The sequence below is a fragment of the Cryptotermes secundus genome, unplaced genomic scaffold (assembly GCF_002891405.2).
Source record: "Cryptotermes secundus unplaced genomic scaffold, Csec_1.0 scaffold610, whole genome shotgun sequence".
NCBI classification, from domain to species: Eukaryota; Metazoa; Arthropoda; class Insecta; order Blattodea; family Kalotermitidae; genus Cryptotermes; species Cryptotermes secundus.
Genome location: NW_019734319.1, coordinates 363,353 through 387,961, shown reverse-complemented (window position 1 = coordinate 387,961; position 24,609 = coordinate 363,353). Strand labels below are relative to the sequence as shown.

The 24,609-nt window shown below is 39.3% G+C and overlaps 1 protein-coding gene across 4 annotated transcripts in view; it reads right to left on the bottom strand.

Moving 5' to 3' along the window:
* The window catches only part of LOC111868601 (DNA ligase 1), a 30,233-nt gene extending 5,949 nt beyond the window's left edge, over positions 1–24,284 (bottom strand). For 2 of the 4 annotated variants that reach the window (XR_002843533.2, XM_023859394.1), the window contains exons 1-15: positions 23,620–23,985; positions 22,020–22,129; positions 19,500–19,597; positions 18,626–18,839; positions 17,111–17,297; positions 15,139–15,311; positions 12,262–12,485; positions 11,742–11,870; positions 9,687–9,826; positions 8,094–8,295; positions 7,659–7,865; positions 6,644–6,860; positions 3,890–4,125; positions 3,246–3,443; positions 2,182–2,274 (exon numbers count right to left, since the gene is read on the bottom strand). Coding sequence is in view for 3 of the 4 variants with exons in the window: in XM_023859394.1 (XP_023715162.1) it covers positions 2,182–2,274; positions 3,246–3,443; positions 3,890–4,125; positions 6,644–6,860; positions 7,659–7,865; positions 8,094–8,295; positions 9,687–9,826; positions 11,742–11,870; positions 12,262–12,485; positions 15,139–15,311; positions 17,111–17,297; positions 18,626–18,839; positions 19,500–19,597; positions 22,020–22,129; positions 23,620–23,927 (2,736 nt within the window). In the remaining variant the exon portion in view is untranslated. The other 2 variants (XM_023859395.2, XM_023859396.1) reach the window with 2 other exon arrangements.
* Positions 24,285–24,609: the final 325 nt, after the last annotated feature.

The following is a 24,609-nucleotide window of genomic DNA, read 5'->3' as shown; positions in this document are numbered from 1 at the left end:
ACAATTCAAAGCAGCAAGCATTCACTGAGGATGAATCAGTACTAGAACTCCCTCCAGACAAATATAGAGAGCATTCTCTCTGATTTCATCTGTACCTACTCTGTTCACTGTGATAGCCTACATGGGAGGAGAAACCAACATTTTTGACCTAGAGGCTCAACTTCTGTGGAACCATGACAGAGTATCAGGTTATAATGAGCAGCTGGCAGAAGGGCTCTTTGCTCAGTACAAGAGTTCTGTTGAATGCAGTGTGTCACACGACAGTGTCATGTGTCAATGTGCTGCATTTCTTTAAGAAAATACCACCAGCTGAGAAGATGTGCCATGTGTGCAAACAACATGGAATAATCAGTCCAAAGACAGCGCACACATTTTCTCATATAGAATTTACTGTGACTGTTATCCTGGAAACAAAATAAATTGTTGTTCAGTAGACCACTGTTGGCCACTGATTTATACGACAGAAATGTATATATTCGTAACAACTATTAATTGTTTCATGCATGCCTGAGGAATCTCAGCCTTCTATTACACTGAAATAAACAGTTCATAAAATATATTTACACCCTTAAATATGGTATTAGAGTAAAATCCACAAACCATTCATGCCATTCTTTTCAGAAAACTGATACTTCGTATTTGGGCCCCTAGTGTGCATACCATTATTTTCCTGCAGCTTCATTTGGGGCAATGGCTTCCATAAATTACTGAAATGTATTCAAAATCTTTACAGCCATTTTCATGAATATCACTAATTCTTTTCTGAGGCCCATTTGAAGTATCCCTAACAGAAAATTATGCCTTTTCATCTCTTTCATGCCCCAAAATGATACCTTCTAAAGATGTATTGAAATATAAAGAACTGTTAGTTTTCTGGACTTTTCTCATCATCTGGTATTCTAGAAATTAGAAAACATGACATTTCAAAAACTGGATCTGTTTCTGTCCTCAGGTGAGGGGTGGGGGGAATACACCTACTCAGTTGTGTCCCATAGAAAGAGCTTGTAAGATGTAAATAGAGCTGAATGTTACAGCATTAGCGAGTTAGTGAGCTGGTCTGAAAAGTGGCTGACATACTCATGAAAGGGTAATGAAAGCAGTTACTGAACATACAGATCACTTCTTGATGGGCCAAAGTCAGCTTCACCAACTGTGACAAGAACATCCAAGTGAGAGCTGAACATGCTTTAAGCAATAAACTGACAGGCTGAGACCTTGCCAGCTGTATTAGTACAAAGTTATTTCTTGTATCGTTATGACTGCATCTGAAAGTGACTTACTGCAGTATGTGTCAGCTTTCTTCATAGTTCTATTCTTATGAAACATTCAGAAATCTGTTTTGAGTTATCATCTATAGTATGCAGCTGAAATAGTGAAAAATACACTTGACTGGGTTTTTCTGTATGATACCCATGTGGATGCATTTTTGTAACTGCTTTCTAAGGGCAGTACATGAAGGTTTTCTCAACTGAAGCTTGGCTCCATCTCTGTGGTTATATCAATCCCCAGAACAATAGGTACTGTACCAGTATTAATCTGAGACAGACTTCTGAAGTGCGCCTCACATTCAGAAGATTCATGCATGATGTACCATTACTGCTACATGAACAGTAGGACCCATACTTTTAGAACAGACTACTAATTCAGAGCAGTATGCCAGTGATATTTCATGGCCCTCTTATGGGATCAGTACAGAAGAAGAGAGTATCTTTTAGTTATTTTGTGCAAGATGGTGCTACAGTAGACATTTCAAATGAGGTGTCTGAAGACATTATGTTGCTGCAAAGTCTTTAGACTTACATCTACCCTGATGGTGACTACTTCTAACATTTTATTTAGGTTAAGAAATACACAGCCATTTTTATAATGTGCAGCATATCAGCAGCAAGTTCTTAGACTGTTTTCTTGGCAAATGATGGTTAAGGTTCTGGCTAACAGGCTGATGGTACGAGAGTCAGGCAATTCAGCCCCCTGAGAGAGAGACACTGTATTTTGAAGCTACAAGGATGCTATGTAACTGTGGCACAAATTCTATTTAAAATACAGATGGTAAGAGAGCCTATGAAACTAAGAACATTGTTACATCTCACACATTGTAGCAGTGAATACAAGAAAAGGGTGGATGTGCATGAGGGACATAATACAATATTTATTACAAAACAAAACATCAAACACAATCACCTGTGATGCTGTGGTAGCATCTTCAACTGCTTTATCATCACGAATCCTGAGAAATCGAGGAAATCTTAATGAGATTCCTTTCACAGGATCCACCTAAAACAGAGGAAAGTCAAGATTGCAGAGATCATTCCAATACAGACAGCAAATTTCCTGTTCTGGATAACTGATCTAATGCTTTTGGTCTCATACAGAATGTAACAATTGCATTGAATTATCATGTTATGGATGAATGAGAATTTCATAGAAGACACAAATCAAGAAGTCCAAGCATCGTTCCTCCTCATGAATCCAGTTTTTCTTACATACTCAGACTGCTGGGATTTATAAAATTGGACACCACAGTATGTTACTGATTACCCTCGGCAATCATGAGGAGTAGCAGTGTGGATGATCCAAATACCACATTTAGTAGAATAAGAGATGAATATCTCTTTCATACCTAAAAACTCAAGAACAAAGACATGTGAGTCTGGTGCTAACTGTAACAAGAATTCTGACAAATCTAATGGAACATTACACAGAAATTGTTGAAACACAATTTTGTATGCAGTGCTAACAAAAAGACATGTCTCTATTTGAAATACAGCAAAGAAAAAATACCCTTGGTTACTGCCGGGCAAATATACATTAGTAGCACTGAGAGGAAATATTTGTGATCATATGCATCACAAATGACATCACTGTAGAAGAGATATAAAAACCCTGTTAAACTCAGATCTGCTTAATACAGTTAGCTTCCAACACTCAACCACAGACAAGGTTCAACACAAAATCCAAGCCAGCAGCCCATACCAAGGATGGGTAACCCACATACAGAAAACTTTCATATACTGTATATACACCAATATATATAAAATTATATACAGCAACTCTACAAGACACAAAAACCACAGTCACCTATAATATCACAAACTTCATATGATGACCACNCTTGCAAAAAAAAAAAAAAAAAAAAAAAAAAAAAAAAAAAAAAAAAAAAAAACATTGAAAACTACAGTAACTAGTTATTCATTTATAATTAAATAAATGCAAGCCAGCCATTCATGCATAAGGATGATGCTTACAATTCCAACGGCAGCTCGATGGACAGGAGACAGAGACAAGTCAGCACACTTTATTTCCCAGACCTGGACCACATCAAACCAATGGTCTGGTTCATGCTGGCTGTCATACCGATAGTATGGCCGTGGCTGTGCTATCACATGTTGCTTGAAGAACTCTGTGTGTTTCTGGAGATCTTCATCACTGAATCCTGTGCCAATCTGTAAGCAACATTTAAGGCTATGCTACTAGTGAACCACGAGCCACGGTAGCTGAGTCAGTCAGGCTGATTCCTGGTAGGGACATAGCCCCCTAGGGTTTACTGGATTCGTAACTTTGTCTATCATTTTATATTCCAAGCAGCTGCAGAAACTGGATCTGTTCCTGTTTTCCGATGGAAAAGGAGGGGGGGCATCTATTTGGCTGGGTCTGTCAGAATGAACTAGCTAGAGACAAGATCTTTCTAAATCATGGACACGCATCACATATTAAAGATCAAAATCGCTGATCTACTCACACCTAGTGGGACAGAAGAGAAGAAAAACCAAGGACTTGGGCACTGACAGTGGCAATGACAATGACATGCAAATTACACGTCTTTTCACAAAATAAAAAGACCTATACCACTCCATGGTTCTCATTTTGGCTACTGCTGTTCCCCACTCACCCTGCACAAACTTTGGTACTCTTCACTCTCTCGATCATAACAGGCTAACAGGAAACCTCCGTATGTTCCTGCCCGCTTCCCATGCCCCAAGTAGCCTCCCAGGACCACCACGTCCAGTGTATCTCCAACACCTTCAAGGTAATCCTTCTTCAGCTTCAGCCAGTTTCGTGACCTTTTGGCAATTTCATACGTCGCATCTTCTTCCAGTGTCTTCACCATTAGACCCTCACAGTTCCCTGCCAATTGACAAAAGTGTGGCAAAAGTTCAGAAACATGTTGATTAATGGACAATCTTGGCTTTACACTTTCCCTGCATTCAGTTCTACTTATGAATGCATACACACACCCCCATACACATGCACACACAAAAGCTGAACCATTACAATACCATCAGTGATGTTTCTCAGCAAGTGAAACAGTCCCCTGAGTTGTAACACCATGCAGCTCAAAGCTTTCTCTGAAATATGTAGCATTACAACCCAGAAGACTGTAGTCTTCATAGTCATTGGTGTGAGAACCTCCAATCCAAAGTCTCTCTCGGTGTTGAGTACTGCATAACAAAGTGGAACAATGCACAGTGTAACCGCATCATCGAAATCCTTCCCCCTTTTCTTTTGTTTCAGCAGCTAATAGAGTTAAAAAATTCCAGGATATGAATAAATCTGTGAAGATTTATTCATATCCTGGAATTTTTTAACTCTATTAGCTACTGAAACAAAAGAAGAGGGGGAAGGATTTATGAAGAAACAAAGGTTTAAGACACACTGTAAGAACAAGGAACAGGCAATGAGCAGATAGACCAAACTTGCGCGGACAAGGACATCTGCTAGTCCTTGTGGCCGAGCATCTGGTGTTATTTTCCAAAAGGGCAGAAAGTGATACTTCAAGAAACCCCACTGAGTTTCTTTAGAAATGTAGAATTAGCCTTACAGTGGCAAGACAATTTGAGAATATGATAAGTGACAGTTTCTACCAGCCATAAGTCAGAAGTGGGAGTGTCAGGAGATCATTAGCGACCCCTCATAAGTTGCATCGCTGTCAATTTCGCCGTTTTGTCTTTTAGCGCGAAATTCTCTTAAAAACAGTCTGTCATTAGCCGGAACCAAAATTAAGCCAACTCCCCTTATTTGAATCGACCTATCAGGGAAATTAGGAGAGGAGAATAGGCAGATACAACTCAGTTAAGACCTCTGGCTCAGCAGAGAGTTCAGTCTAAGATTTTTAGTTGTCTATCAACTTTTTTGAACTTGGCAGAGGCAAACCCCGCATCACTCACACTAAAAGGTAATTCTAAGAAGTACAAAATTTTCTCTCATAATGACTCATATTGAGATTTAGCTTAATCAACATGAGCGCAGCACCAAGGAATTTGGCGAGCTGATCGAGTGCATTTTAGTGAAAGTGCAACATCTGCTGCTTGTTAGCCGAAACTATATCAAATTGTGAGAATTTATGCAGCCAAGTGTCTTTAAGAAGAAGAAGAATAAAGTGTTGTGGTGGTACAGTGAATCGTGTTGATCAGAGGTGTTTCACCCTCACTTGTCCAAGCCTGACCCGTATTCGACCTGAAGAGAGACTCATCTCCACTAGCTAGACAAACCCACTGTCAGCTTTCACATGCTCACTCCTTCCCCACTTACTATGAATCATAAACAGTCTCTAGCTGTTTGCTGGCGCCCATATTATCCAAATCCTGAAACCCAAACACTAATAATCTCAACTAAAGGAAGAAGCGGTGGAGCCGGGTCAAGCCGAAACAAGCTACAACCCAGCAACTTCAGCGGCGGCAACACCAGGTAGGGCAGCATCAAAGTAGTCATCGGAGCAGAGGGGCCAATCGCTATCAACTTCCACTCCCTGCACTACTATTCAGATGGAGCCACAGGCAGAAGGTAGGATGGACAGTTACAACAGTTCCATTATCATTCTTCATCAGAAAAACTTTGATACTGGGTACATGCCAAATTGCATAAGACTGAACTCAGTTGAAGCTAATAAGCTTATGTGAGGTAATGCATAACGACAAACAGTGATGATGAGCCTTTCAGGATCTGAAACGCACATGTCAAGGCAATCAAAACTGAATCCAGTGAAAGTGCACAGGCAAGGTGTACTTCTACTGATAGCCATAAAGTATGGAAGAAATAATGGTCAGTTCCATGTACACTTGTGTTTGCAGGGGACACATGCCTCAAGGAAAACACTGTTGTCTTACATGTCATGTTACTCTGTAGTCAAACAGCCAACCCTAAGTACTGTTTTAGAAAGGAACAAGAGAAGGAATGATAATAGGACAGAAAGGTATGAGTGACAGAAAAGGAATATGGGAGAAAGAACAAGATAAAGGGATATGACAAAGGAATGTAAAAGGATGAGGAAGTATGTCACTATAAAACTGAGACTATACAGTGTCAACGAGAGGATGTTTAATGAATGTGGAGCAGTTGATGGAATGAGAATTGGCACGGGAAACTGACAGACGTATTCTTTGTACACATAAGTGTTCATGATTAAGCAAAATGTAGCAGAGGGAATGGCACTCGGCATTGGGAACAACCACTTGTGTCCTATTAACAGTCTGTAACTGATTTAATTTTGGAGTCTTTTGTTGAAGTTAATGTCCACAATTGCACTTACCGACTGTACTAGCTAATCAGAGTAGGAGTTTTACACAGGCTAGGGAGGATGCAGACATGGCAAAGCCAACAGGCACATTTTTCCAACTTTTCATTGAGAATGTGCAAAAAAAATTACCTTTAACAGATTCTTCCAAGAAGTCTTGGACTTCTTCCATAGTTGAGGTATCAATACTCGTGGCAAACCTAAACTCTCCTTCCACTTCATGGAACGTTTCACGAAGCAGGTTGCGTCTTTTGAACAAAGGCTCTCGTACAAATGCCTTCCCGTTTAAATATAAGAGGTCAAACATGAAGACACAAACCTGAACTTTTATCTCCGCTTCATTTGCATCCTGAAAATTGTAGGGGAAAGAACATTAAAGTGAAATCACTTAAACAAAAGTAAGTGGAGCACTGAAACAACACAAGACCTGTCTTTTTTTTAGAAAATGAGACAAAAACATAGCGATAAACTCCTCCGACTTACTGTGCAGACTTTCTTGGTTATTTAATGTCGCTATGCCAAACTACCTGGTCACAACAAAGGCTGGACGATAAGACTTCCCTCCACATTGCAACTTCCTCACTCCCCGTCCGACTTCACAGCCTAATTTTACCTTGCCTGATATGTCTAATGTTTTTTTATTTTTTATGCATACTTTGAAAAGCGCTTAAAATGAGCATGAAATGTCTGTCCACATCAATCACCTCAGAAACTAATGAACCAACTTCAATTAAGTTTTGGCTCTGCATATCCACATTAAAAATTCTCAAGTGAGTTTTATAATTTTGATTCATACCAATACAATGGAATGCTTAGTTTAAAAATGGAGCATAGAACAAGCTTAAAGAAAAACAGCTCACTGTACAAACATTTGGCAAATCAGATAAACATACATTAAGATCTACACCTTTTTGTCTGAAAAAATTCTGTATGATAAATACATCAGGAAATGTAAGAAATTATAAATGCTGTCTTTGTGAAGTATGAACAACTTCACGACTGACTGTTGTTTGAAATAACAGAACGTCACAGACACTGAAATACATAAAATCACAAAGACTGCATCTGAAAAGTATGTGTACTCCAGTTTGGAGGTATAACTTTTCAGAAACTACACTGTACTATAACATCAAAACAACAATGTCACCTTTCTTTTGCGGGTGCTAAGGACTTGGAATGGCAAGATATGCTGTTTCTCCTTGTCCCATGCCACAGCTTCACAGTCCAAGATGCATGAGGTGACATCTTTGCCCAGTGCCTTATGAAAGTGCCCAATAATGTCTGGATACTTGCTGGTGTTGTTTTCTTGATTGCGACTGTAAATAGTTACGGCTCCATCTTCTGCGAGGTGTATCTGAAATGTGGCACTACTGATACATCCAGCTCATTTTCACATCAAAACATTTCTATTATGAAAACATTTCGGTCCATGATGCCTAAGAATTCTTCAAATGCAAATTATGGTGACAATGGGAGCATAACTAGTTGACACTGGTGGGAGATTTAAAATACTAATGTAGGTCTCATGTTTGTTTATACCTAAATCAAAGGAGAGACCCTCCTCCTTTAAAAACATAAATACCTGAGCACGTTCACCATCGTACTTCCATTCACAAGTGAACTTGAGATCCTCAAATCGATGTAACACCTCCTGCACACCTTTAGTAGGATGTGCCAACATTGGTTTCAGGGGGATTCCTGGAGTGAGGTGGCAGTGGTTGGGGAGAGCCCTGATTCCTTTCTCAAAGAGCACTGGAATTATCCTGTTATAATTTGGACACTCACTGTAAGAAATAGAAATAAACATAATTATATTGGAATTGTCTTCTGGGATGTGACATCGTGTTGTCTAGTAGACAGGTGTCATGTTTTGGAGGAGCCTACTGCCTCCATTTCCACTTCTCTTTTCCTAAAGACAGTCCATTCCTGTGAAATAACGATACTTATCAGACTGCAAGGTGTCACATCCCAGAAGACCATAATCTTAATATTCAGCATTGGTTGGTTGGTTTATAATGCTGCAATATGACAATTAAGTCATCTGTTCTTTTGACCTCAACTGGCTGGTATATTTGTAACTCAATTTCTATTCAGATACTATCTGGGTCTGTTACATCATTCAGTTGCCCAGCATACTTCAGTCAGGTTGGGAGATCTTTTTGAGTCATTTCCACTCCTGTCCACCAGAGGTTTCTGCAGTCATGTGACTGCAGTGACATCTAGGAGCAGAATGGGAAGCTTTGTGGGCAACCAAATGTAGCGTCCAACTTTCCATTCACTCGTCTGTTATCATGGGTGAAAGGTTCTTTCTATATGCAGTAAATGTATGACATGGGACTCTCAGCTTTACTTCCCTTCTGAAGCAAGTTGTGCTACAGATTTTTATCACCCTTTAAATTCCACTGACCTTGGCCAGGTTTGAACTGAAATCACAACCTCAAACTTCATTATTTCACACTTTTATATCTCTGAAACTAAATCGTGGAAAGAAACAGAGAAACATGTTCATATGGCTATATGACACTACTGCAAAACTGTTTTTACATTATTTAACTGTGCTTTCACAACTACACTGGTTATGTAAGGTTAGATGGAGAGTGAATGTGAATTATGAACTGGTAAACACATGAAGAACTTCAGTCATGATAGCCAGCCTTCAGACTAAGAATCAATCCCAGGAAAAGTGCCAATATTTGTTAGCTGTCAAGAGAGAGAAGTTGTGCAGATTGGAGACAGAAGCACAATGAGCTTGAACTCATTCCCAGTGTTTACAGAAGTTCACGTTCATGCTTTCAGAGTATGAGAGAACAGTCTTAGCATGAAGACATATCAGGTGCATTGCCTTCCTGTGTTACATACTGATGGCCACTTCACCACTGTAGTCAAGGAGATGAAAAATTTCAAAGATTTCTGTAACAATCTGTCTGAAACAGTCTTCTGTAGGACTGTAGGCTAAATAATACACTGTGTGGGAAGAATTTATTAATGGTAAAACAAATGGTACATATAGTTACCATTGGTATTTAAAGCCTTAAAATGTAGCCCTAATTGAGCAACAGAGCCCAAAAGTAAACTCTGGTGTCTGAATTTTCATAGCAGATGCAACATAATATCCCATCAAAACCTGTATATAACATCCTCCAAGTTCAAGTAAGGGCCATTATATGGGTCTTACCTATAAGTAGCCTTCAATATAAGTGCTTCTTCATCCACTTTAGCCTTAAATGCATCCTGTGACATACCCTTAGCTGCATTGATAACTGCAGGGGGGTACGGCTGCTCTGGGGGTGTGGTAGCGCATGCAACAGCAAGAGCCTAAAACAAACAGAGAAATCAGATCTGAGGTCTTGAGGAGGGCCAAGATTCATATTGTGGTCTTATGGGTTGAAATCATGCAGCCTGGTAGGTGGCAGCATGGCTGCAGAAGAATGTACTGCCTTCACATCTAGGGCACAAGTACTTCTTCTGACACTGACCTTTGTGTTCATACAATTTCTTTATTGAAACCGTCACAACACAACTATATTAAGGTCAGTGCCTAGCCTGGTTCTGCTACATGTTTCGGCTATTAAAAGCCATCATCAGGCAAATACATGGCTAACATATATACACCACAGAACTGCAGTACTAATAAAACTGGATACAATATTAATTATATTAAAATACTTGGCGTAAAAATACAATAAATTAGATTATATAAATCAAAAGTTATAGTATAAAACAAGAATAAAAATCTTCAAGTGATGCTTTACATCATCGAGTCAGTTGGTTTTAGTGATTTTGTTGTGTTCCCATGGACAAATTGGAGCATTCTATATTTTGTGTATATACAATAAACTGTTTTGGAGGCTCGTGATGTAGATGTAGTAATATTAATGTTAATTATTTAGTCGGTGCCTCATCTTACAAAGTATTGTCCGTTCTGTAGGGAATGTAAACGACTTTGTGTTGATGTTAACATTATCTCACCCTCTTATTTTGAATATGTTGTACTGCACAATTAGACAATTACTCTCTAAGATGTACAACATTTTGAGTCAGTCTTAAGCAGTCTATGCTTGGGAAAGTGCATTACACATCAGTCAAACACGAGAAGAGGCCGGTCACTTACTGAGTTAACAGACACGCATCCTGCGTAAGAAGAGAGCATCACAGATGCTGCTAGAAGATACAGAGAAAAACATCGTGATAGAGAGTGCCAAATCATTTTACCTTCCTTTCTGTTGACCACTGAATCTGAGAAATGGAACATTTCATGGAATACAACATGTTGGCCATCCAAGTTCTGTATGCAACGTACTGCCATATGACTGAGTGATGGTAGACCAGGTTTGAATTGCTAACTGAATTTACTGAACACTTAAGTAAAAGTATCATTGTAACAGGCCATGGAGGTCCATAGGGTTGTGAGATGTTGAGGTTCCCACATTTTCTAGACAATCGGCTCATAGATGGCAGCAAGCTTGTCAGCCCTACACACCGGCCACCCTTTACCCCCAAGAATATTCCAAGAATATTCCTGGTACTCATTTCTGTTAGAGGCTGAGTCGATCCCGGGCCATAGTGCGGCTGGAAGGATTAGGTCAATTTAAAAAAAATCCAATGACCTCGTCGGGACTTGAACCCGCAACCTTCCAGCTTGTAGCATAGTGCCTCAAACTTACACTTGTAAATACAAATAACGACAGTCTCACTGAGTTATTCATTTCAAACATCACTGTAACTACATCACACATAAAGGTTTCTCAGTCCTCACTAGCCACTGCTTGGTAGCGGCTTCCAACAGAAGACGTTCCCCTTCCTCTGGGTTCCTGAACTGTCACTGGCCTCAGCTACCAGCTTCTCACTTCTCACAACAGCAAAAGTTTCATTCATGGATGAAGTGTGTGTCCCTATGGCTGGATCACCAACATTCACAGTAAATATGTGTTGTCAGTTAAAAATGTTCACACAACTTGTGGCTTATGTCACACCACGCTATTAGCAAAACCATGGTGATTTGTGACAGAACAGCAACTTTTGACAGAGCTGTCTCGAACTGTTCATGAAACATGAACATCTTGACACACTCTGTCTATGTCTGGTTATACTGGCATATGTGGACAAAGTTTATAATATTCATCTTAAAGGAAACATAGTCCCCATGCCTAAGTGCAATACCATGAAGGCATACAGAAAGCACGGAAGTTCATCTAAACACACATTCAGACACGTAAGAGGCAACTCTTACCTGCAGCACAGACTGTTCAGCAAGACCGATACGCAGCTTGCCAGCAAGGGAGCGGATGAGGAAACGGGCCTCTGAATGTCGACATGCCACAAACATTGCTTGAATCTTGTCCACTTTCTTGCTCATTGCCTAAAATCATAAATTGGAACCATCTGCAGACCACAAGAAAATATAATGTGTAGATGTAAACCACCTGTCAAATATAAAAATCCCGCTCATTTAGAAGGCCAAAAGCTATAAACACAACACATGCTGAGCTATCAGTGCACAGTTTTATTCAGTTTATGGCTTATCCACATGCCTCTTTTAGGCATGCTCACAGCCTAGCAGGGCACCCACTGAGTTCACTCAGCCCACAGATTGACCTGACATCTGCACAATGTCCTTCAGCTTGCTGTTAACACCCTCTGAATGGTAAGTTTTGTGTTGTTATACTCACATATTGACCAGACATCTGCACAATGTACTTTAATTTGCTGAACACGCCCTGAACAGTATGTTTTTTGTTGTTTATACTCACAGATTGGCCAGACATCTGTGCAATATCCTTCAGTTTGCTGAACACACTCTGAACAGTAAGTTTTGCAGGCTGGAATATCATACACTGATTGCTGCGACTCTGTTCAGCCACAATACCCAAATCTCCAGTGTTATTAACATCTGTCTTGATTTGAGCAATAGTTCTTCCTGTACTCTGTGCAATAGCCTTCATGAGAGTTGTCTCTGCTATGCCAAGCTCAATACCTTAAAGATAAAGAGAAATTGTTAAAATTAAAGGGGTTAACAAGGAACTGCTGTTTAACACACTGAATTTCACTGAAACATATCAGTCCTATACTTGCAGCAGTTATGGTGGAATTAAGCAGTGCTTTTTGAAATCTTTCTGTAGCATGAAGTCATCCATGCTATTATGTTATTTCAGCTCTCATTTGGTATGCATTAGTCAAATTTTCAAGATAAAAATCAAACTGAGAGAAACCATACTACAATTCTGATTTACACACTGATTTCTCAGTCTCAAATTCAAGAATTTTCAAATAATTCCTTTTGCTTTGCACAGTATCATGCAAATTACCCAATCCATCACAACTGCAATGGTTGGTGAAAATATGTGGAATCAACTTGTCAACAATATCTCTCTCTTTCTGCTCACGGTAAAAAAAAGGGACATTGTCCTAAAACTGAACTTTTTAATACGACTTATTAAATGCTTTTCAATGAAAAAGGATTTGACACTAAAAGGGATAAGTAGTGCACTTTTAGTATACCCCAAAAAAGTGACTAGTATTATAAATTGAAAAAAAAGACTTTTGCAGAGAAAACCCTTATTCTCATCTCTAACCTCAAATTTTTCCAGAATGTCTCATGCAGAAAACATAATTGCAACATATGCACATTACAATTCAGCATGTAGTATTGTTATTAAAATACACTGGTCAAAGAAGATGTGCATGCTTCTTGGCTTCTAAAAACTTCAAGCAGACCCCTATAAGTGGCTGCACACAATTTTCTGAATGTGCAGCTATGAATTTTTCATCAATTGATATGAAGTTTTACTTTAAGAACAATATTAAATCTATAACTGTTAAATCATGCTTTCATTTTGTGGTTACATGGTTATGACAAAGTACAGTCTGATAGGTGGGTGCCAACATAATAGACCAATATAATTCCTCCACCCTCATGCCACTACCCAGACCACCATAACACAAATGTTCACTGCTACTGAGGCCTGAAGTCTTTCACACACTTATAGTGTTCATATTTCAGAAACCACTTGCCACGGCTAAAATTTAAAGTAGACATAGCAGCTCAACAGCTGGTCACTAACAGATGATGCACTTCCTATGGCTTGACCATCCTCAGATCATGCGGTGAAGCTTCTCATGTGTGTTGCTGCCTTACAGTAAGTGATAAGATGATAAAGACACACTCTGTTGTGTGACAGCTGCACAGACAGTGAATGCATTAGTATTACAATACTAGCAAAGAGCTTGTTGACACTACTCAGTTACAATGTCCTCAAGAAAGAGGTTAGAGACCAGTGGAACTGAGCTAATTCTGGATAGCAAGAGTGATGCTTATTCTGAGGAGGAGCATGAGACAACCCTTCCCACCCTCCACTGCAAGGCGGCTTCACCCCAACAGCAAAAATTTTGGAAGTGCAAATTATTTCAGAAAATAGTAACATACATACAAAACAAATAACAGGCAATTATTCCATAAAATGTACAAAGTGTTATCTCAGTGCAGAACGGGATAAAACACATGTATGGAGAATGACGGATGCTCTTCATCTGCCTTTTGTTTTATACACTTGGAACAAAATAAAGAGTAGCTGAAATATTGGCCTGTTATCAATTCACTGCATCACAACATGTACAAGGCTTAAAAAACTTATGCCACGGAAAATGCATGAGAATTTAAATCCTAGCACTCAAGGGATTAATCTTAATTTTCTATGACATGTCATTCAAGGGCGAGTGTGTACCGAAATGGTTGGTATTTAACCTTAGTTTTCTAAACATATCATTTTAAGGTGAGTGTGTATCTAAATGACTGATAATATCTGGAATTTTCATAATGAATAAATGTGTTAAAATCTTCTGGGATCATCAGCTGATGAGCTAAAAACCAACATTTCAGAGATGTTCTCCATTTTCACCCTCAGGATCAATAAATGACATTAATCCTGATGATGGAGATGAAGACAGTCTCTGAAGCAGCTTTTAACAATGAAGTTTTTAATCACCTGAGAAGATTTTAGTACAAGACTGGCTGGCATTTCAAATCAATAAAGTATTAGTGATGCAGATCTTCTGAGAATTTTAGAAAAATCTGTTGACTGTTTTCCTTGCAACTGTTCAGAAAGCAAAGTTTTTGATGATGAGAATGATTATATTCAATTTAGTTATGGTGACTGTGACATCTGTAAGTTTATACTTCTGTGGTACGAATATAATCTTACATTCTCCAAACCTTCTTCGACATGTATGTATACTTTGTGGGCTAGTGGTCAGATTGTTCAGTTGACAATTCAAATTATTTACATAGATGCAACTAACAACAGGGTACAAATGAAATTATCATTACTATGGGGTGCACTCAGCACTGACTAAAGACTAGCTCAAGGGATTAAATTCAGGCAAATACTGATACATCCACACTGACAGCTTAATTTCTCACCATGCTCAGTTTTAAGAATACTCTCTTCTGGGATGCAATATCACATATTGTGACAATGCCTGGGGGAACCTGTCACCACCATCTTCCACCTCGAAGTTAGTTCCAAAACAAATATGCCGTCACATCCAAGAAGATTACTATCTTAAAGACAAGTTGGTTTCATCATTGGAAAATGGGAGACACAAAGAGAGCATAAAGACAAAGATAATACCTTCATAGGCCGGAGCCAACTTGTTAAGGCAAAGGTACACACTGGGCAGCAAGTCATCTGGGCTGAGAAGCATCACTGAGCGAAAGTAGTTCGCCAAGATTTCAATTATCTTGAGACGAGCACTCACGCCTTCAATTGCCTCCAGGGTTCTTGTCAAGGCAAGGTATGGCACTCTGCAATAGACCAGTTACTGTACTTCCAGAATCATAAGATATGTCCAAGTTTTAGAAGACAAATTCTGGGGGAAAAGTTCTGCTGCATACATTGGGAAGCCAGTTTCATGAGTATTTACTAAGGAACAAGGTACATAAAATGTATACAAAAGTACACAGTCTACACAACAATATTCTGTATTTAAAACAAAGTAGACACTATTTGCATCTATAGACACATTTGTTTTTATTGATGCTACATGTTATGACCCTTATACTGGGTTATCATTATACTTTTGTATGCATTTTATGTACCTTGTTTATGACACACAACAGGAAGCATACTATTAAGATTTACTAAGGAAAACAGCCAATGCAGCATAAAGTTTTCACTAGTCACAGACCCCCCAGAAAATCTTCATGACTGTCATACTCATCATTAATGCTAATGTCTGGATTTTCACTTTCTTCAAAAATGCCATTCTCAGTGCCATCAAGGACACTGCTGGTGCTACATTTCTTGAACAACTTCACAATGGTCTCATGTTTCACAACTCCCATGAGTGCCACTTCATTCATTGTCTTGATGTCAAATTGTAACTTGGTCCCTCCATATATTTGGTCCAATTTTCATGTATGAATGCTTTAAACAGTTTAATAACCTAGATGTCTCATGGCCGCAATGGGCCAGTAAGGCCTCAAATCACAGCTAATTGTGTGTTTAATCCCTTAACTGCCCTTTTTGTTGGCACCACTACATGTGCCCTAACAGGTTACCCAGTGAATGGGATGGCTTTTCAGTAGACCACCTGTACTTTTTGCCCATGTTTTCTCTAGCCACAGATTCGTCCCATTTTCACCCAGCCATCTTTTAAAATGAACATGGATAAGAATTCCTCACAGAATTTACCTTTGGGAATCTAATTTTGTTTGAAATTAAAATTGGAGGCAATCAGCACAACATGCTAAAATGACAGTGTAATGTGTTTTTCAGAAGTTTTAACTGCCAATACTTTAGCACCTCAGTGCGCACAGTTCTGCTTGATGGAACACTGAAGTCACAGGTACTTCACCCATGCTGATAATCTGCCCAATTTCAAAATATGATTTATTCCTTGCAGCAACCACAAATTCCTGAAACTCCAAAATTTTGGTATCATACATAGTTGGCATCTCTTGTGCTACCCTAGTTCCAGCATGCATGCTAGAGTTACGCCTCTTAATATATCTGTGGCACCAATAAGGTTTCCCAACAAAATCAGTGACACTGTGTGCAACCACCCACTTCCTTGCTCCAAACATTATAATTTCTGTATACACGAAAATTCCATTGTTTCTGTGATCTGTTAGCCATTTCTCAAATCTTCTAGTTGAGGTCAAGAGCAGGGAAAGCGTAGTCGGAACAGTGACTAGCTACTGGGTAGATGACCAAGGGGTCAGAGTATGAGTCCCGGTGGGGTCAAGAATTTTCACTTCTCCATGTAGTCGAGACCAGCTCTGGGGTTCACACAACCTCCTACACATTGGGTACCGGGGTCTCTTCCCAGGGGGTAAAGCAGCAGGGGCGTGAAGCTAACCACTCATCTCTAATTAGTGCCGAGGTCAAGAAAACGTGGGTCTATACAGCCAATCCCCTATACACCTTCATGGCGTAGTGCTTACTTAGTTAAGTATATCAAAAACTTTACCTTATCTTTTACTTCTACAAGTATCATGTTTTTGGACATTATCCAACATCTTGTCTATACCGTCTATATTTAAAAACTGTCCTGTTTGTCTTTCAAAAGAGGTTTCAATCCATACCACTGAGCTCCACTTACTTATCTCCTCTGCTCCAACATGCATCATCCACGGGATGATAACTTTGTTTTGTGGGGTCATAATTCATCCCAGCATCCTTTGGTGCCATTTTATTGCCACCAGCTGGTTTTCTAGACAGACTACCGGCTTTCTCAGGTGATGGAGATGTTCTCCTTTGCTGTGTTGCATTTGTGCTTTTATGGGGAGCTGAAGCAACAAATTAATAATCGGTGGAATTTTAGATTATACAAAACTTTTGGTGGTACATAACACTCATATTTCTTTAAAATAACTTTCTCAGATATTAGTATAAGTAAGCAATGAAATCAATACAGGTGCCTGGAAGAAAGGTATCCAAAATAAAATATAGCACAGAAAGCATTTATTATACACATTTATGGGTTACACCATTACAAAGGGTAACTATCAAAGTTTTTTCTGAGTATATAACTTTCTCAATAAACTTCAATGTGGGCTTCTTTGGTGGCATGGCATATATTCAGACGATATTTGACCTTGTTCCACATTGCTTGAAGCATGTTTGGTGTTACCGTAGCCACAGCATCATTTATGCAGGTTTTCAGGTGTTGAAGGGCATTGATCTTAACCTGGTAGGCAATGTTCTTCATATAAAACCACAAGAAAAAACCAATGGGGTTAAATCTGGCGACCTAGGAGGCCAAGCCAATGGTCCACCTCTGCCAATCCATCTCCCAGTCATCTCTCTATCCAGGTGATTTCTAACATGTGACAGAAATGTGGCAGCACATGAATGTAAGTTGGGCATGGCAAAAAAAAAAAAAAACTTTCAGAGTTTTCCTTTCCGATGATATGAACTGGATACGTGTATGACAATTAGATTCTGAGATATGAATTTTTTATTTTTTATACCTTTCATCTGAATATCATGTAGTATCTCGAAAGAGGATGAGAATACATCTGTACCATATTCATTCAAATGAATGCCTACCTCAGATTTAAGACAAGCCCCATGTGAGACAACTCACTCTTGACAGTGGTAGACTGAAGAAAGAGGGGTCCAATACTGAGTCAATGTAAATTGTGGGAAAAAATGTAGGACTACAGGTTAGGCAGGTCATGTTTACTTTTCACAACTAGTAATGATTAAGGAGCTTAGCAGTTATGTACTAAAATAAATGAAATCCAGTATAACTTCATCACAAACATTTTTCAAATAAGGATGGCATTCTGAATGTTTATAACACTGGACATGATCTTGGCCTCCTTCAAACAGGCCTTACTCTCACTTATTCTACACTGAAAATTAAAGAAGCAGGTTCCTCCAAATGCTGGTACCTATCTACCAAACTACATGGTGTCACATACCTGAAGAATGTAATCTTAATTAAGAATGGTGATCAGTAAGGTCTATTTAAAGGTAATTATCCTGAAGAGACTGAGGAAATCCATGATATATCTAACTAGTGGCAGCAAACATTCAAACTAGAATACATTACCACTACATAAGCCTGCCTGGAGAAATAGCAGGGCCAGGAGTCAGTTATTGTGCTTACCGAAGAAGCTGCGAACTGTTTTTTTTGATGATGGTACTTTCTTGTTCTTGTCTTTCTCTATGTGGCTTCCTTCTGTAGCCTGGTTCTTCTCTTCACCTGCCCCTTCTTTAACACTGGGCCCTCTTTCTTGTGAGGCAACATTTTCTTCAGAGTCAACTTTTTTACAATTCTTCACTTCTTTCTTAACATCTGCATTCATATGCTGCACACTCACCTTAAGAACACAGAAAAAAAAAATCCTCCCATTTTGTCAAACCGAAGGATGATCACAAAAATCAAGTCCTGTACGGGTCATGAGTGGAGTGTGTCACACCAGCAGAGACTTTCATGATATCTGGCACTGTAACAATTTAACCAGGAACGAATCATTACTATAACCTCAAACCTATTTCTTTCATACACTGCCTCTGTGGTCTAGTGGTCAAGAGTTCCTGGCTCCAGAGGTGCGGGTTCATTTCCTGGTGCTACCAGATATTCTGGGTAGCGGGTCTGGAATGGGGTCCGCTCAGCCTCGTGAGGATAACTGAGGAGCAATGTCAAGGAAATAGCGGCTCCAGTCTAAAAAACAGAGATTAACGGTCACGGGGATCCATTGTGCTGACCACGTGACACCCTCTATTCACAAAAGTTGGCATTAAGTTCACCAACAAGCAGCGGTCACTCAATCGGTATAGTTCACTTGTGGACTATAGATCACAGAGGGGTTTCCCCCCCAAATAATAAATGTCGAAGCTTGAGACAGAAGAAAAAATCCTGTTATAGAATTTTGCCATTGGAAATGTCTCTGCATCTTGATGCACTGTTAGAATAAGTTATACCTTTTGTTTTGCAACTGGATCTTAGGAGTACAAAAGCACTGTAAGCAGAAGCATACCTGTTCCCCTTCTGTATCAGCTCTGCCTGCTCTGGCTGCCTCAACCACCTTGGCAACGCTTGCCAATGGCTGTTCCGTTCCTCTGAATGAAGTGGGAGCTGCAACACAGCAGCACACTGTCACTACCACACTCCTACAGACTGTCCTCAGTTCATCTCTTCTCTCATCTCAGTTGAAACTACACTGAAAATGCTTAATCATGGTGCAATGATTACATGCTTCTCTGCCAGTACAGCATGGCACATAGATAATGTGAATGTGAGTCACTTATGACATGAGACCAAGACATTCATTAGTTTTGTACAAATCTGTTACAGCCTCAAATGTAACATTTATTACTGTCCCACATATATCTCCTAATGACAAGGTTTGGCCATATACAACCATCATCAGGTACATACCAATTTTGTGAAAAATGTTTCACTGTTATTTCTTTCAATGTGAACACAATGATTTTTAAGTATAATTTTATATGTATAATTCACTAAAAAGTTTGTTACAAATTCATTACAGATGTGTTCACTGAAATGGTGGATTCTATTGAGCTTGGGTACTGCATTCAGTGCCAATATGTGGGTATTAAGAGAATACAGTTGTGTTATATAATACTGTTTTCATTGTATTGTACTTAGTTTTGCGTTTGTTTCTGATAGTACTTACATATATCATACCGCCCTGCATGTACAGATACTGATGCACTGTTAATGTATGGGTATCATCACTAATATGTGACTTGTTCAAGTGTTACTGTTGTAGCAATTATGAATGCGAAATAAAATGAATGAATGTAAGGATATTGTATTATACAAGTGGTCCAAATTTAAAGGTACAACACAAATTACATCAACATATTTATTGCAAAAAAATCTGTAATAACATCAAGAAATGCCACATACTAATGTTTATTTTTCCAAGTAGTCACTGTTAGCATTCAGGCATTTATCCCATCATTTTTCAAGTTTAAACATTCCTCCATGGTAGTGTTCCTTTCCAATTGATGTAAAGGACCTCCTAAATACACATAATACTGTGAACAATGTCAGAAATCATGCGCACATCCATATAGGACGATTCGAAGTTCTAGGGCAAAACTCCAGGAGGCTCCTGTTTATCACTTCATCACCCCTGTCAACTTACTTTCATCACTTTTTAAGAATATGAAATAACAGTTACATTTAACATCCTTTTTCATATTTTCAATCACAATAAATGAAAGGCAAAATTTCTAAAGTTATTAGCTCTACTCAGTTTGAACTTTACATTACATCTGATAGAAAAGTCTGATCATCACACAGGTTGCTCAAATTGACTTCCTTTAGTTCACAAGCATGCTTCATGATGCAGTGGAGTACCTACACGAACCAGTTTTTTTAGGTTGGCCTCTAACATCTCTCGCAGCTACCTAGAAGCAGCCATTTACATTTCCTACTTCAAATTATCTAAAAAAAAAACTCTGAAAGTTGGTCACAGGATTCTGAATCATCCTGCTTAGTACCACTTGTGGCACTGAATATTGCAGAAGTGTGCAACCAGAGATCAACATATCAGTGACACAGGACTGCAAGAAAATACAACTCCAAAAACATTTCAAATTGGAAATTAATGGAGAAAGAATCTGCTCTGCTTATACAGAGTGTTTCACGACTTTAGGGCATAACTGCAGGAGGTGATTTCCTAGGTCTTTGTGTTCAAAAAAGTTTGTATAAACATGTGTCCGATTTTGGACAGTTACGGAGTTATGACCACTTTTTCATTCCTGTACACGCCCTCATATGAACGGCATCTGTCAGCTGGCAGGTTGCTATTTTTAGCCAGCTACAGACAGAGCGTTCTCGTTATCTCGACACTTGAGAGTGGGGTGGGATGGTATGTCCGGCATGGTTCACAACCGAGTGGAAGCCTGTGTTGCGGCTGGCGGTGACATTTTCGAAAATCAGCTTTAAGCACCAATAAATTCAAATTAAAGGTAATTTCACGAAGTTAACTTTACATTCATACTTTAAATGTATCATGTATTATGCTGGTTTATTATTTTGTTCCGTTTATTGTCAGTAATCGTTACCTTCTATTCTGAGTTTAAAATGGTCATAACTCCGTAACCGTCCAAAATCAGACACGTGTATATGAACTTTTTTGATCACAGAGACCTAGGAAATCGCCTCCTCCAGTTATGCCCAAAAGTCGTGAAACACCCTGTTTAATTGCTCTGCAGGTGTATGAGTTTATGATAGCAAATTTATGTGAAAAATACAGACATGTCCAGGTAATTTTCAAGTGGAACTCAATAACTTAAAAGACAAGAGAAAATTAGAGTATTAAATTCCACGTGATTAATGCTCTCTTATGTGGCCTTCATATTTCTGAGTCGGCAGCTTTCCTTACATCTTACAGGCACTAACAAGACACAACTGCAAAAATGCAGGCAATGCATGAGAAACATGATCTGCAGGTCAGGGGCCTGCAAAGCTGCATTAACACAGCCTTCTGCCTGATCTAAATAGTTATGTTAACCTGCCTTACCTGTCTTCCTCGGCATAATTCCTTCAGGGGCAACAGAATGGTTTCTATTTCCATACTGCTTAGGGGCAGGATCAATTGCCAACACACTTCTCTTCCCTGGTGGTGACAAGCTGTGAAGGATGGGAAAAATAAGTGAAGAATGGCACCCTGTCTGCTCTTGTAGCTATACAGAGGGGTCCAAAAAAATGTATTCACTCTTTGATAGTCAATACCTTTGGAACAAAATGACATGTAGTTACAATTCTTGTGTGGAGAGAGAGAGAGAGAGAGAGAGAGAGAGAGAGAGTCATTGTATGTGTTCAAAGTGACCACCATCAGAGGCTAAACAGCGTCGATGCCGCCGAACTGCTGAGCGAACTACAGCTGTCAGTGTGTCTGGTGTGATGGTTGCACACAACGCTTCAATGGTTTCTCGTAGCGCATTCAGTGTAGCTGGCTTCTGTTGATAAACTTCATCCTTCAAGGTTCCCCATAGGTAGAAGTCGAGAAGTGTTAGGTCTGGAGACCATGGTGGGTACTCAATAGCACCTCTTTGACCTATCCATCATCCAGGTAGAGTGTCATCCAAGTACGCCCTGACATCTCGATGGTAGTGAGGTGGAGCACCATCTTGTTGAAATCTCTCCAAACAGCTCTCGAATGACAGGGAAAATCGATATCTGAAGCATATCGAGATACACCTGACCAGTTACAGTACCTTCAAAGAAGGATCGATCAAACCACGCGATGACGGACCACACCACACATTACCACCTGGTAGATTCACTTCCTTGCCTACATGAACGTGTGGATTTACAGGAGCCCAATACACACAATTGTGGTGGTTAACAGTATTGTTCATTTTGAATTGCGCCTCGTCAGGCCGGATAATTTTCCTTGCGAACCATGCCTTCAAACCACCCACATTATTCAAGCCTTCGATCCAGGTCATCCTCGTTCATAGCAGTCTTGGAATGTACACTTTCCACTTTGCAGCCTTCACCATCTGTTGAGAAAACATTACACTACACTACCACACATGAATTGTAACTACATCTCATTTTGTTCCAAAGATATTGACTATCAAAGAGTCAGTACTGCTACTTTCAATGTGTGCTACCTTCAAGATGAAATTATAAAGTTCACATTTTGATAACCACAATTATAATGAAGAGTACAGTCATCTGAGATGAAACACTGTGTAGTCTGGTGAAAACATGACATTTTGGAGGAACATACTGCCTCCATCTTCAGGATTGAGTTGTGCCAAACAAGCACTCAGAAGATTGTACTCTTCATATTCAATGCTGTGAGAAATTCATACGTTAACAATTTCATGTTATTTGACTGTGGAAACTTGGTACACTTCAAGTGAACATACTTACTGAAATTAGTATCACTGCAGCTTCTGAAGCATATGAATGAAGCATTGAGGAGGAGAGAGAGGACCTGATTCTGCAGTCTTCCCTGACCCAACCTTTATCCTGAAAGTGCTCTTTCCTGGTCACATTTTTGCCTGTTTAACTGGTTTAACTATGATGGTTTAGCTTAGGTGAGCCCAAGTAACATTCTGAACGTTTACAATTATTCACAATGCGCAATTTTTAAGTACTACACAAACCTGGTTGAGGCATCCACATCTTCATCACTATCGCTCAAAATTCTACGTCTCTTATTTTTGGTTGAAGTTACTTTAATTGGTGAGTCGTTTCTCTCCGTCTCTAATCCATCTTGCTGTCTGGATGGGCAGAATGATAAAATTGTAGTCACCGTTTTCAAACACGACCTCAAGTAATTATCTGACATAACCAAATGTTTCGGAATCACTACCTTGTGGTCATTTAAGAACACACAATACTGGCGTCTACAATTGGTTACCGGTCTACAAAAATGCCAAAATTTCTTTACATCACATAATGATTTAATCATAACGATTTTAATGTCAAACGTACTGCAGTTCGTAAAATTACTGTGAGACTATTTAAAAAAAAACATACCCATCATCATTACAAATCGCTTCATTGGCACTAGGCTCCCTGGATTTCGCAGGGGCACTAGAGAAGAACGACCTGTATGAAAAACACGTAACTCAATATAACCTCAATGTTTGAAAAAACATTAAAATCGAATTAATATAGTAACAATAACAATATTTTAAGACGCTCTTGGTTTACATATAGATATTTACGCGAACAAAACTTATATTCCTTTACTTACGTAATTTGCCTCTGATACATTTACCCGCGCTTTTCAACCACTCTCCCACAAACTCACGGATTACTACAGGCTGCTGCATAACTATGCCGGGTTATTCAAACCACAGATTACTAAATAAATATCAATTATATGTGATGGATAATCTGCCCCGCTTCATTCAGTAACATATGTTAAACTCAGGCTGATAACAATTTGCGGATATTGAGGTTGCGTTGCGGTTGCCAGTTTCATTGGTGTGCCCTCACCCTTATTGAAAGGTGCGGCGCAAATTGAGGAAACGGCAACGCAACTCGCGGAGACTCAAACACTCAATTTCCAGGAAACGGAGCATGCCAGTCATCTCACAATTGCGTTGCCGCGTGGTTTCCTACCATCAGCTGTTATCTAACGCGCT